At 37.3% G+C, this 13,678-nt stretch overlaps 2 protein-coding genes and 1 non-coding gene across 4 annotated transcripts in view; all 3 read right to left on the bottom strand.

Moving 5' to 3' along the window:
- LOC129431705 (guanylate-binding protein 4-like) overlaps window positions 1-9,136 on the bottom strand; it is a 42,169-nt gene extending 33,033 nt beyond the window's left edge. For both annotated transcript variants that reach the window (XM_073869324.1, XM_073869330.1), the window contains exon 1: window positions 9,004-9,136. In XM_073869324.1, the coding sequence (XP_073725425.1) occupies window positions 9,004-9,006 (3 nt within the window). In that variant the 5' untranslated portion in view covers window positions 9,007-9,136. The remainder of the gene's footprint in view (window positions 1-9,003) is intronic.
- Window positions 1,316-9,109, bottom strand: LOC129431702 (guanylate-binding protein 4-like). The gene is made up of 10 exons (XM_055189692.2): window positions 9,004-9,109; window positions 8,465-8,645; window positions 6,986-7,113; window positions 6,768-6,877; window positions 6,041-6,228; window positions 5,611-5,853; window positions 5,197-5,477; window positions 4,342-4,554; window positions 2,938-3,040; window positions 1,316-2,799 (listed from the first exon to the last, which is right to left on the bottom strand). Exons 1-10 carry the CDS (start codon window positions 9,004-9,006, stop codon window positions 2,360-2,362), a joined length of 1,890 nt encoding a protein of 629 aa, XP_055045667.2. The 5' UTR covers window positions 9,007-9,109; the 3' UTR covers window positions 1,316-2,359.
- A 3,560-nt stretch (window positions 9,137-12,696) lies between the features above and the next one.
- Window positions 12,697-12,770, bottom strand: trnam-cau (transfer RNA methionine (anticodon CAU)). Its single transcript has one exon. It is a non-coding gene; the product is annotated as a tRNA-Met (tRNA).
- Window positions 12,771-13,678: the final 908 nt, after the last annotated feature.

Genomic DNA, 13,678 nt, shown 5'->3' with positions numbered 1-13,678 from the left:
ACAAATTTGATTGGTTACATTTCTGCAAAAAATTGTGTGGTGTTTTTAATAATGTACATTACCAATAATGGCTCACTGTCCTGCTAGGTAAAAAAAGGAGGAAAATTATCTTGTGTACCTGTGACTTAATCATTAGTGCATAATCCCAACAATACAGGATAATCTTTTGAACTATAAAAATATGTTAAATAAGCTGGTTTGGATGAAAGCATATACAGTAAATGTCAAATCAGGCAGAATTACCACAACTGTTGGAAACACAAAGATCAAAGCATGTGAAACTGGTGTTTTACCAGTCTGGACGTGTTTCTTTTGGTTTTGCTTTTCTTTCTATTTATCATCACTTACAAAGGCTCTAACGGTCCACAAATTCAAACCATTTTTTCAACAGTATGAACGCTATGAACATTAAATTAAATTATCAAATTATCAACAAATGCATTAGTATTAGCAGCGGGACAAAAGTAAAAAGTTTTATTTTCTTCGCGACAGGAACTGCAGTTAAACCCATTTACTTTTATTTGAAAAAATCTCAGAGAAAGCAAACTTCAGGATGTGTTAAAGCACATTGTGGTTGTACGGACCTACACGCGCAAAACGATGACAAAATTACATGATATTTGTCAGCTCTGTCAAGGGTTGCGTGCTAAAGATGCTGTAGTTTAGAATGCAAATGTAATCCGGGCTCAGATACAATTAGTACTTACTTTGTAACTTTCATCCTGTGTGACTTTCACCCCGGTTCTTCCCTATCACTAAAATTTTCCTTTATTCAGAACAGTGGTCGCCCAATTTTTTAAGCCCTCAATCCTTGACCATGGCTTTGATGAAGGGTAAAATCCACTCTTCAAGTTAAGCGATAAAAGACAGCCCAGAGTGTACTTGAAACTTTTTATTTAGGCTTTCTTTGAATTACATTTAAGCAAAACAAGAAAACTGTAATGCAGTAAAGATCCTTTCACACTGAAGTCTTACATACGTATTTATTGAAACTACAGATGCAAAAAGCATAAAATGAACCCATTTAAACTAGAGATGTTCCGATACCATTTTTCTCTTCCCGATACCGATTCCAATACCTGGGCTCAGGGTATCGGCCGATACCGAGTACCGATCCGATACCTGGGTGTGTCTCTGTATAATATACAGCTGTACATACTACTAGCCCTGTATGAATGGATATAACTGTTTTATGGTGTGCTTCAGACTTATTCCTGTATAAAACATTAACAAATACATACAGTGAACTACAGTATTTTTATTATCTGAAAGACATTTAACAGTAATAGTTCTTATGAGAAAATCTGCCACAAATCTAACACTGTAAACTAAAAGGCTGTTTTAGTTTTAGAATAATTGGAAAAATCTGTGGAATTCTTCGGGATGGTTTTAAATTAAAGAATTTAAGCTATTAAATAGTACAAAATTGCATCTAAAATAATTACTTTTTAAAGGCTTACAATTAAAATGAATACACCAAACCAATGAGTCCTCTGAATTAAACTGGACCAACATGAACCAATGTGCTTGTCAATATAGAATTATAGTTTGTAGCCTAAAACGACATATATTATTGTTAATATATATTATAGCAAAATAAAAGCTTGTGTTACTACGTTCTTATTATGAATTAAGCACGTATAAAGATAATTTCTTCATTTTTACAACGCAATGTAAACTTTATATTAAACATAACAAGAGCATTCGTCTTGTAAACTGATTTGAAATGATGATGTGTGCTGACTTTCGCGTCACATTAGACGACAGAGACAAGTAAGATTTGCGGTTAAACTCAGTGGTAAGTTTTATTTCATCTCATATATCAAACGGTTCATACTCTTATCATTAAAAACAATCACAGCAAACAGCACGCGCAGGGTTCATGTACTTGTCAATGCTGCTCACAAACGCATAAGGGTATGTGTGCTTGTTGTCAATGACATCTCAAATCTCAAGCGCGGGGTATGTGTGCTTGTTAATCACGGGCATTAAATCTGCGGAGTTTTCTGTGGAAATCTGCGGGCGCGGATTCCGTTGAGACATGTCGATGTTTTATTAGTCTGAAATACTTACAAACAGCGGACATACGGCTGCATGCTTTCACTCCTTCGCCGCTCTAAGTAAACAGTGGTTACGTCACGCATGAGGTAAATTTCTGGTGTTCGCATTCAGAGCAGCGAAGAAGAAATGAGTTTCGCTTTGCAGCGTTAGCTATAACGGGCATAACTAGGTTTATTAGGAAAATGGTATCGGATCGGTACATGGGTACTCGCCGATTCCGGTGCCAGAATTTTTTGTGGTATCGGCCGCATTTCCGATACTGGTATCGGAATCGGAACAACTCTAATTTAAACACATTTTATTGTATAGAACAGGATGAAGATGAACTTTGGGGTCTGCTTTTAATTGCTTCCATCTGCTGTCTATGCTGCTGCCTCAACGCCTCAATTTTTTCTGCATTTCTTCGCCGCTGATCTTCTATCATCTGCGCATAACTTCTCGAGGTTCTCGCCTCTGCCTCAGCATTCTTTCTCTTCAACTCGTCAATCTCCCGGGCCATCCTATCTGCTTTCTCCTGAAAGCTCTTCTCCAGGGCAGTCTTTTCCCTTAGCTTGCTCTCCATCGCACGCTCCATCTGCTGTTTTTGGAGAAACATCTCATTTTTCATCCTCTGCGTGACCTGTCTCATTCTCTCATTGTTACTGTAACGTTCATTCTCTATCTTCTTCTCCAATTGACGCTGCTTCTCTTTCTGGGTCTTATTTTCTTGTTCCAGAAGTACTGTCCTCTTTCTCTCCTCTGGTCAGCCAAAAAGAAGTAGTGGAGACAGGTGAATAAAAGTAAAAATTATTTTATTAAAAGAAAAAACTTGTATAACTGGGCTGGTCCTATTCAAGCTATACTGAGTCTACTTTGTTAAAAATACAAAGGCGTTACCCCAAGTCCTTCTTTCATTTTCAGTTAGTTTATTATCAGCCTGCATGATAGATGTTGTAATGGCCGCCTTTTCCTGTAAAAACTTCTCCAACACCTCAGCACTCTATATAGACACACAAAGAAAAAGTTTACATATGATGTTACATGGATGGTTCACTCAAAAAGAAAAATTCTGTCATGACTTATTTACACTTATATTGTATCAAAAGTGTATCCTTTCTGCTAAATACAAAGAAAGATTTGTAACAAAGCAGATCTGGGGTAGTTAGCCTGGATGCCAGCCGATCTTAGCCCCGCCCACAAGATTTTGAGAACGGGAAGATCGGTCTGGGGTTTCTGCGTTGAGGAGCTACTATGCTAGACCCAAAGCTGGTCGAACCAATCAAATTGTCAGGGCGGGCTTTATACGATGATGGACAGATGATCAACAGTAACGTAATGAACCACGTCACCAAAGAGCGCGTGTGTTGAATCTGTTTACAATGAAATGGCTGCCGCTGTAGAGTTCAGCTGTGTGGATTCTGACATTGAGTCTGTTCTAAAAGATATCGACAGAGCATTGATTTAAAAAGAGGAACAGAGAAACGCGAGCAAGGCATTTGTTGATGTTTTTGCCGTCCTTCCTACGGAATTCGGCAAAAGTTGGTCGCAACTGAAACTGGTATCAAGGCGATGCAACTCGGCGTGCATGACGAGATGGATATAATTAGCGGTCGTTGCCAGCTTCTTTTCGGAAGCCCGGAATCGTGGTTGCTGAATAAGTAGAGGTACATGCTAGGCTCCAATATTTTCAAGGCAACATAATGGGTATCGTCATGGTTGAAGTTCACCTAACGTACAAATGGTAAGAGATAGCTATTCCTTTAAATAATATCAATTACTAGCTATTAAAGGCGGAGTGCACAATGTTTGAAAAATGCTTTGGAAAAGGGAGTCGGGCCGACTACCAAAACACACTTGTAGCCAATCAGCAGTAGGGGGGTGTCTACTAACCGACATCCTTGCTGGGGTTGTGTATGTGTGGGGCGGGTCTACAAAAGAAGGTCCAGATTCTATTGGGGTAGGGGTGTGTATGTTTAGGTGATTTCAAATATCAACATTGGCTTTCAAACATTGTGCACTCCACCTTTAAAGGTGTAGGGGAGGATTTTCTCGAATTTTAGAAAATAACTGCCTTCTCCTCTTTTTTTAAAAAATAAAATTGCGCAACACTCCTGATTGACAACTAGGATGACCAATAGTCTTGATGATCCACCCGGAAAAAGAAAATCCTCCGCAATACCTTTTAGTGATGACACCATAACTATGCCATTTTTACAATGCATAACATTGTAAATTATTAACACAATTAGTATTGTTATAATTCAAAAGTTAAAGTTAATACTATAAAGTAACATGTATGACCTTGATTTCTTTAGTGGTCAGTGTGTTGTACTGAATCACAATGTTCTCCAGGTCCCGACAGAAGTGATTATGACCTCCTGGTCTTGCATAGTATCCTCCAGTGATTCCTTCGTTCATTGGTTTAGAGAGACCTGATATAATACATTCACATTTTCCCTCAGAAGCCTTCTCATTGTCCAAGAGATATCTATCAAACTCATGATTGATGGCTTCCTGAAACAGATATAAAATGCTAATTGTTGTATAACCATTTAGCTGAGGCTTTTATCCAAAACACCTTACAGACATTACAATCTGGAGACAAAACAACAGCACTGATATATGTTAAGATATGTCAATGCAAGGTGTTTTTAAATTAAGGCAGCTCAAACATGCATTTTAGTCTAGAAATAAGGATAAACCCTGTCCTGGAAACCACCCCTATACTATCTACACCAGGGTCTAAATTGGTAACCTTAACATTCTCTGTGAATTTCTCTATCCCCTGAGACACTGTTTTTCAAAAAAATATAAATGAAAGTAAAATAAAAAACGATGAACTGGCCATCCATTCGATTTGTGCCCATCAGACACTGCTCTTAAATGTGCTTTTGCGTACCAACATTGCTGGAATTTTGTTACATAATTTACTGCAACATAAGGGATTTCTCTGTGCATTGTTGATAAGATAATCAAACGTTTATATAATTATAAATATTATATAAATATTTAAGCGCAGTAAGCGCCAGAAAAGCAACCTTCCTTACCCTACTTGGACTTCACAATTGGGCCAGTTGGTGGTATCCTTACATTTGTAAAAATCTGTTTAAAAAAACAATGCATCTGTAAACTGGACTAATGATAACTCCCACCTACCTCTAAAGATGTCAAGTACATCCCATCATTGTCCCTGAAGCAGCGTTTCATGAAGGTTTGTGTAGCCATGAGATGTAAACGCTGATGTTCAGCATTGATTTTATTCAGTTCCAGAGGATAAGAGTTCTTCAGCTTCTCCATTCCACTCTTGTAGACCTCAAGTCCCTCCTTCACCGCACCCTCGTTCTCAATTGTGGCCATAGCGATCACAGCGTTCTCCAGACATGGCACAGCCCCACTAGAGATGGTCTCCACGTATGTTTTCGCAAGATGACCCAAAACTTTTGGGAACAAGTAAAGTAGAGCATTATGTCATGATGATGGTGGTAAATACAAGATGCAAAGACAGGAAACATTGCTCAATATAAACAAAACTGACTATCAAAATATGAATAGACTGATAGACTGATGTACCTCTACCAGTGACCTTGTGTCCATCTTTCAGATGTTTTATTTGGCTCTGATTAAATATGAACTGGCAGAAACGGTCGGCGACCTCCAAGAAATGTTTTGATATCTCAGCTTGGTCCAGCGTCTCTAGATATAAGATGTTCTCCGGCTTGGTCGGGAATGGGAAGGTGAAACATTTTCTTGATGGGAAATATTTCCGAATGCACTCTCTTGGAAGGTTGTAAGTATTCACTTTAGGCGATGTACCTTCAAGAGAAAAAAAAACAAAGCTTTACGGTACAAAATGAAAGGTTCGCATGAAATAAACTTGTTAACCTAAAATGATCTTCACAAAGCTTAAATATGTGGCTAATAGATGAAAAACTATGCACATGTTCATAAACACATTTTGACAAAAAAGTTATTAAATCAACTTTCCGGATTTAGATATTACCCAACTTTAGTTTCAGAGCAAACTCCAGATATTCATCCTCTGTTGTGTCTTTGCCGTTGATGTTCAGCTGTAGAGTAAAGTCCCTCACAGCCCAAATAAAACTGGGGAAGAACTTCACAAACTCTGAATCATCTACAACTTCATCTGGTGATTTGATCTTGATGTATTCGGTTAGTTCAGTGACATATCTGTTAAGAGTTAAGAAACTATTGAAGATTCAATATGTGATAAATACAAAACCTCTGCTGAGAACAGTTATGAGTCATGCAAAATTCATTTGCCTAATCTATGGGCCATAATTACATTTAGGGATGTGTAATTTGATCTGCAATAATAAGTTAAATAGGAAAACTATTTGAATGTTTGTTTTTAATTCGCCACCACAGGGTTAAGGCTACTGCTCATGTAATGCTTTTTCACTTCACCTGTAGCTTACTGTCTTTTACAGACTTCAATGTAAAATATACACAAAAATGTATTTGTATTTAATTCTGCTGGTTTTGTCAATTCAGATCACTTATTTAAGTATTCAATTAAAATGAAACAAACACAGGTAACTTGTGACTACACTTATTGCGTGAATTTGTCAAAATAGTATGGGGAAGAGACAGAAATATTATTTCATTTGCATAACTAGTTTGATTAATAACAGTCATGCAAAACAACATGTGAGTTCCAGCTTCAGACAGGCAAATTGACAATAAAATGTAAATAATCAGAAGGATACTGCAGTTTCTGTATGGCCCTGTTGTCAATAGTTCCTCGGCTGTTCAGGACTATAGTGCTACTCAAAAGAACGGCCAAAGAGAAAATCTTGGTATCATGCTTTGAGTCTCCCTGAAACAGATATGAGAAATTGATTTGACCTGAGACTACAACATAAATCCTGACATGTCATTAAATCATGATCTCTTGAGATTCGGACAGACAGAGACAGACAGTTACCTTGTCGACGTCTCCGAGTCCCTCAGTGTCCAGCAACACCAGAGTGGTTTCTTTTTTAGTGGGGTGGGGCACACACCACATCCAGATGCCCTTTGTCTTGGACTCAATTGTGCTGCCCAACGCAAACCCTAATCATGCCACACCAAAAAAAAAAACACAATGTCTAGAATGAATGTAACTGAATGTAACTTTTCAGGTGCAGAGATGCGTGAAAAGTTACAAAAGTTATAGTGATGTCTATATCATCCAAAATAAATAAACAAAACCATAAGTAGTAAGCGTATATTGCTAAACATACTTTGTATCCACTGCACTGTTTGGTTTTGCGAGTCATTTCAATCTTCTATTTTAAGTTTTTTTCCGTGATAAGTAGACAGTAGACGATTTGAAATTGTTTAACTTAATTTTTAAGTTAAAGTAACAAATATATTTATATTTTTACAGTGTGGGTGAAATTACCGTATTTTTCTGACTATATGCCGCGTTTTTTTCATAACTTGGCTGGTGCTGCGTCTTATAGTCAGGTGCGCCTTGTAAGTCAGTATGAATTAATTTTGACATTTGAGACAACATTACAGTCTACAGTTGTGAGAGTCCGCCATATGCTGCTCCAGTATTTATGTAATTCGATGGATTCAGTGATGCAGAATGACGAGTCTGTGAACTTCACACTAGTTGGCTTGTTCGGTTAATTTAGACTATTCAACCTTCCAGGTAAGTTCTGTATGTTATGGTTTATCGTTTAAATAACTGATAATATTACTTTAACATACAGACATCTATTCAGCCTGCTGTTCTGTCTGCTATTGTTTAGTTGAATCACTTGCCTTTCCAGGTTAAATGACTGTTCTTCGGCTTGGATTTTGTGAAATAATTTTCTAAATGAAATAAATACTGTATATGAAACATTTGAGACATATTTGACTAATTTAAACGACTTTAAAGGCGATTTTCTCAATGTTTAGATTTTTTTACACACTCAGATTCCAGATTTTCAAAGAGTTAGAGTGTATATAGTATAAAATAAATCTTCCAATTCTTACCAACCATACTTCAATGAAAACCTTATTTATTCACGTACACAGTATAAAGTGAAAAGTTGGATCGACAACAACAAAAAAATAACTCAAAATATTTTTTTAACTTAATTTTTTCTCCTAAAGTAAAATTGAAGTTAAATTTTTATGTGTAACGAATTGATTTAAGTTTTTAAGTTGATCCAATTTTTCACATTTTTCAGTGTATAAATAAAAAAATATCTCTTACTACTGGTTTTGTGTTCGAGGCCATCTGTAAAATTTTGATATTTCTAATAAGCTTTATACAACTAAAACCCTTTTTGCTTCAACAAAATGTATACAGGACATATTCATAAAGTATGCAAGCAAAACAAAAATGTTTATTTGGTCATGTATTTTGAGACATTATACCTGAATAGCATCAGAGAGTTGAGGTTTTGGATACTCGTGAGGGTCTAACCTGTTTGTTTCCCAGCAAGTCGATTCATCAGGTAAGATTTTCCAGTGCGATAGAGACCGACAACAGCCACCACCACCACGGGCTGCTCAATCTTCTGCAGGATCTGCAGCGCTGACTGCTGTACAGACAGCTTCCCATCTGACTCTGTGTCAATGAGGCAAACTGGCTTATCCATGATTAACTAGAGATGGAGATACAGAACAGATACACACATTTAAAAATCTTTAAAATCTGCATATTACAGACATCCACACTCACTCACATACACACATTCAACAAATTACACAAGCACATACAACTCATCTGATCTGTAACTTTACTGGATTTAGTTGATATAAAACTGCCTTAAATTTACAAAGACATACATTTCATACTAATACACATGTTTGTATGGCTTATGGGGCTATAGGTCCAAGGGCTTAATATTGAGTTTATTAAATTTACATCACATCCAAACATAACATGTTGACTAAAACTTAAAAAATCTACAACATACATTCCTAAGAACTGTAGAAATGACCTGAATAAATGCCACTTACCATTTTGCTTGATTCTTGATATTGTACCTGTATATCTTAAGTTAAAGGATGTCTCTCAGTATCACTGTGGTCTTCTCCTGAATGAACAAACACATGTTAAAGTTTCACTTTTGGTTTCACTTTCACAGTGATGGACTGCAACATGTGATAGCAGGTAGAAAAAGCCTGAAGTGTTTAGACTGTGCAACCAGATACAACAAATGTTTTAATGTCTTCCTTTTGTGTGGCATACCCTGGCACGCAGAATGAGTGGCGTCTTGCAAAGCTTATGTAACAAACAAAGCTGAGTAGGGGGTGGGGGCACAGATGATCTCTTTTAAAAAATTTACTGGAAATTCCCAACAGTGTCTTCATGCACTTTCTACTGAGTATACACTTATACTTATATTCATACTCTTATACTAATAAATAAGAGTATATGTTACACACATACTCATAAACTGTGCAAATTGTGTTAATGGCAGTAATGTTGTAGATTTTTTATGTGGAAGTTGCAGGCCCAGCGTCAAGGGATGATCTCCAGCCAAGTGGCAGGGTTTGGCTTCGCCCCGTATTTTTATCTGCGTTTTTGTGCCTTTTCAAGTTAAAGAGCACCTACTGTCCGATTCACGTTTTTAAATTTCCTTTTGTGTGTAAGTGTGTATTAGTACATGTTAACAACAGAGGTGGGTAGGGTACCCAAAATCTGTACTCAAGTAAAAGTACAAGTACTTATACAAAAAATTACTCAAGTAAAAGTAACGATCTAATTATTTACTTGAGTAAGAGTAAAAAAGTATTAGATGAAAAAACTACTCAAGTAGTTTTCGTTACTTCCGAATTTCAGACTACTTGGAAGGTTTTCACAAACCTCTCCTTGAAAGTCTCATTTTTCTGCTTAGGTGATTCTCGCGAAATTAGTCTTATGAGGTGTCTGTCACGACTGGGAACAAGAATCAGGACGCAAGTGCAGGGTTCACCATGAAATAAATAACATTTAATATAAAATGAACAGAAACAAAACACGAGGAGTAAAACAGCAACACAGGAACATCCAAAATGTGACACGGGGAACAGACAGGGTAGTAATGACAATGACAATGATCCGGCGACAGGTGAGAAACAGACAGCAGTATAAATACACAACACTTAACAGGGAACAGGTGTGATGAATCAGTCCGTGAATGTCCAGGTGACGTAATAGGAGAGACAAACAAAACATGACACGGATCACCGTGACATGACCCCTCCCTCTAAGAGTGGCTACCAGACACTCACCTAAACAAAACAAACACAAAAGTCTGGTAGCAAGAGTCCAAGGGAGGGGTGGAGGGCTTGGGGACCCTGGCGAAGCCGGCAGCCGCCGGGATGAGACCAACAGGAACGGTAGGCCGGACTGCGCCAGGAGAACCGGAGCGATCGCTCCGAGAACCGAGGCAGACGAATTACCCCCCTCCTGGGAATCGCAGACGATCAGCTGCCCCCGGAAGTCATCTCCCATCCCCTCGCGGAAACGGAGACCCTCTCACGGTAGCCACCCCGGGGAAATGATCGGGCGTGGTCCGTTCCGGACCCCCCTGCGAGCAGGATGGTGGTTCTCCGAGGGACCGTCGACGACGACTCAACCGTTGGGGGACCGCCTGGGCCGATCCTCCTCCCGCATGCTCGCAGGAGCGAGCGATTGCTCACGGTGGTCCCCAAGAGACATAGGGGCTGATGGGGAATGAACCCCGATGTCACTACTCCCCCTCGACGAAACTCCTGGGGGAGCCGCCCTCCATGAACCCGCTGCGTCCAGTCTGGCCGGATCATTCTGTCACGACTGGGAACAAGAATCAGGACGCAAGTGCAGGGTTCACCATGAAATAAATAACATTTAATATAAAATGAACAGAAACAAAACACGAGGAGTAAAACAGCAACACAGGAACATCCAAAATGTGACACGGGGAACAGACAGGGTAGTAATGACAATGACAATGATCCGGCGACAGGTGAGAAACAGACAGCAGTATAAATACACAACACTTAACAGGGAACAGGTGTGATGAATCAGTCCGTGAATGTCCAGGTGACGTAATCGGAGAGACAAACAAAACATGACACGGATCACCGTGACATTGTCATGAAACATTTAGATAAAAAAGTAAATAAGTATAAAAATAAGAAGCATACAGTTACAAACAACTCTTCATGTACTATTTTCCACATGATTTCAAATGACATCATACAAGCCAATTTTTTTTTTTTTCCACATTTAAGGGGGAAATTTTCATTACCGCAATGTGTCCATGACTGGATTTGGGTTCTTTGACATGGAAATATTTAAAATTAAAAAATCTAAAAAATAAAAAGCTTCAGTGCATGTTATACTATAAACATTTACAGTAAAGAAACATGTGGTATTTGGTGATCATTGGTAAATGTAGAGATATAATAAGGAATATAAATGTGTCCAAGACCAATTTTCTCATCATCCGCAACAATTTTCAATCATTGTTTAAGCCCTCAAGGAACTAACAGTTTTTTAAAAAATAGTTGGAAGGGACATAATTGACTGTGACACTCAAGATGGCTACCAGGTAAACAGTTCTTATTTTTTCTCTCCAGATAAAAGTTGAAATTTTGTTTGTCATAGTACCTAGACAACTTTTTAGTTCTCATTACTGAAACATGAGTTTTTAAATGCATATATTTAATGTAATATCATGTTGCGGTAATGATAATTTAAAAAAAATATAATTTTTTTTAAATTATCATTACCGCAACATGATATTACATTAAATATATGCATTTACAAACTCATGTTCGGTAATGAGAACCAAAAAGTATATATATATATATATATTCATTAATTATTACCATTTGACAGTAGCGTAGTAACACCGCCGAATGAAGCGAATTAAAAGTACAGTTTTTTCACTAGAAATGAACTTGAGTAAAAGTAAAAGTACCCATCCTTAAATTTACTCTAAGTTCCCAAAAAAATGAACTCAAGTAAATGTAACAAAGTAAATGTAATTCGTTACTACCCACCTCTGGTTAACGATATGAAAAAGGTAGGCTACAAACTCCAAAGTAAAGAATGACGCTATCATCCTGGGATTGGTGATGTAAAGAAGACCAACATTATCATAATTCCTCCAGTTTCAGACTCACAGTTAACTCCTGTTAGCATTGTGACCGAATCTTTTTAAACATGGAAAGGAGCATCACTTTTTTTAGGTCAATCACAACATACAGATTAGCTGGCCAATCAGGGACACAAAGCTTTTTTAAATCCGTGCTTTTCAGAAAGAGAGTGAAATCTTGAGCTACAAAAATGTACATTATGTGGAAAATAATGTTTTTTAACCATAAACCACGCAAACACATTGTATTACATCAAATACACAAAATAATTTTTTTTAGCAATGAAAGATAAAAGGAGTCACTCGTGCTGTGCAGTCGCAGATCGATCCATGTGTATCACGGAACACTTAATTATGATGAAATAATTAATCTAATAAAGATATTTATACTTTTTAGATAACATCCATACAATACTAAATTATTATCTTCTAGGCATCGATTTGTCAATACTGCCGCATCGATGTGCACATCCCTAAAACATTTAAATTCCCTGATATGCAGAGCTTCCATTAGTTCCTGTCAGATACTCAAAGAAATGTTTTTATAAAGCTTACATATAAACTACTTAACAAAAAGCCACGCTGCCCCGTGTGAGGCTCGAACTCACGACCTTCAGATTATGAGACTGACGCGCTGCCTAACTGCGCCAACGAGGCCCACGCTATATGTTACTGACCTCTAACGTATCGGTCACTTGTGGGCATTTACTGTGATTGCGATTACAGTGAACTTTCTGCAACTTGGCTATCAACACAGAAGTCCACGTACAGAAATAAACCTTTTTAAAGTGATTCACACTTGTGATGGGAGAAACGAAGCTTTTGAAGCTTCGAATCAATTGAACCAATTAATTCGAAAAACGATTCACAGTCGAAACATCTAAATATGGTGCCACCTGCTGGTGAAAACATTGTAAAAGCAACGAGAACTCTGTCCAAACATTTGACACTCTTTGCGAAATAATAAAGGTTTTTCTAAACATATGCTTTTAAGAAAAATAAATGATTTAACTTAAGTAAAATTAAAAATTAAGTAAAAAAGTTTAATTAAGCCATTAAGTAAAAGTTTATTCCGTGTTTTTAGTTTTATTTGGAGCAAGCAAATTATTATTTGCTAGCTACACTTTTAATTATGCGCATGTTTGTCATTAAATCTAATCTATAAACAAAAAGTAGGCACAATTGAAGTGTTATCAGTCAGAAGGATGAGTGAACTTGCATAATAAAACTGACCCGAGTTCACCTGATTAACTCCCCCTAGTGGTTAACCACCAGATTTGGTCAAATTCTTAATCTTGTATGGCTAATTTTTCATTCTTAAATGTAGATTGTTAAAATCACCTCCTTTAGTGGAGAAATTACTCTTTTAATGAAGTCTCTTGAAGTTGTAAACAAATGTAAAAGGTACATCTATCGTAATAAACTGTGTTCATGTATTATAATTTTTTTGTGTGTGTTCTTCGAAATTTTGAAGTTCCTGTCTTTGATGGCGGTTTTCCTGTAAGATGTTTATATGTTTTTTTTAAATCACACAAAAAACGTGACTTGGCCAGTTTGAAACACGC

The sequence above is a fragment of the Misgurnus anguillicaudatus genome, chromosome 1 (genome assembly GCF_027580225.2).
Source record: "Misgurnus anguillicaudatus chromosome 1, ASM2758022v2, whole genome shotgun sequence".
NCBI lineage: Eukaryota > Metazoa > Chordata > Actinopteri > Cypriniformes > Cobitidae > Misgurnus > Misgurnus anguillicaudatus.
Note: the sequence above shows the minus strand (reverse complement) of the source record. Positions and strands in the feature narration are given on the sequence as shown.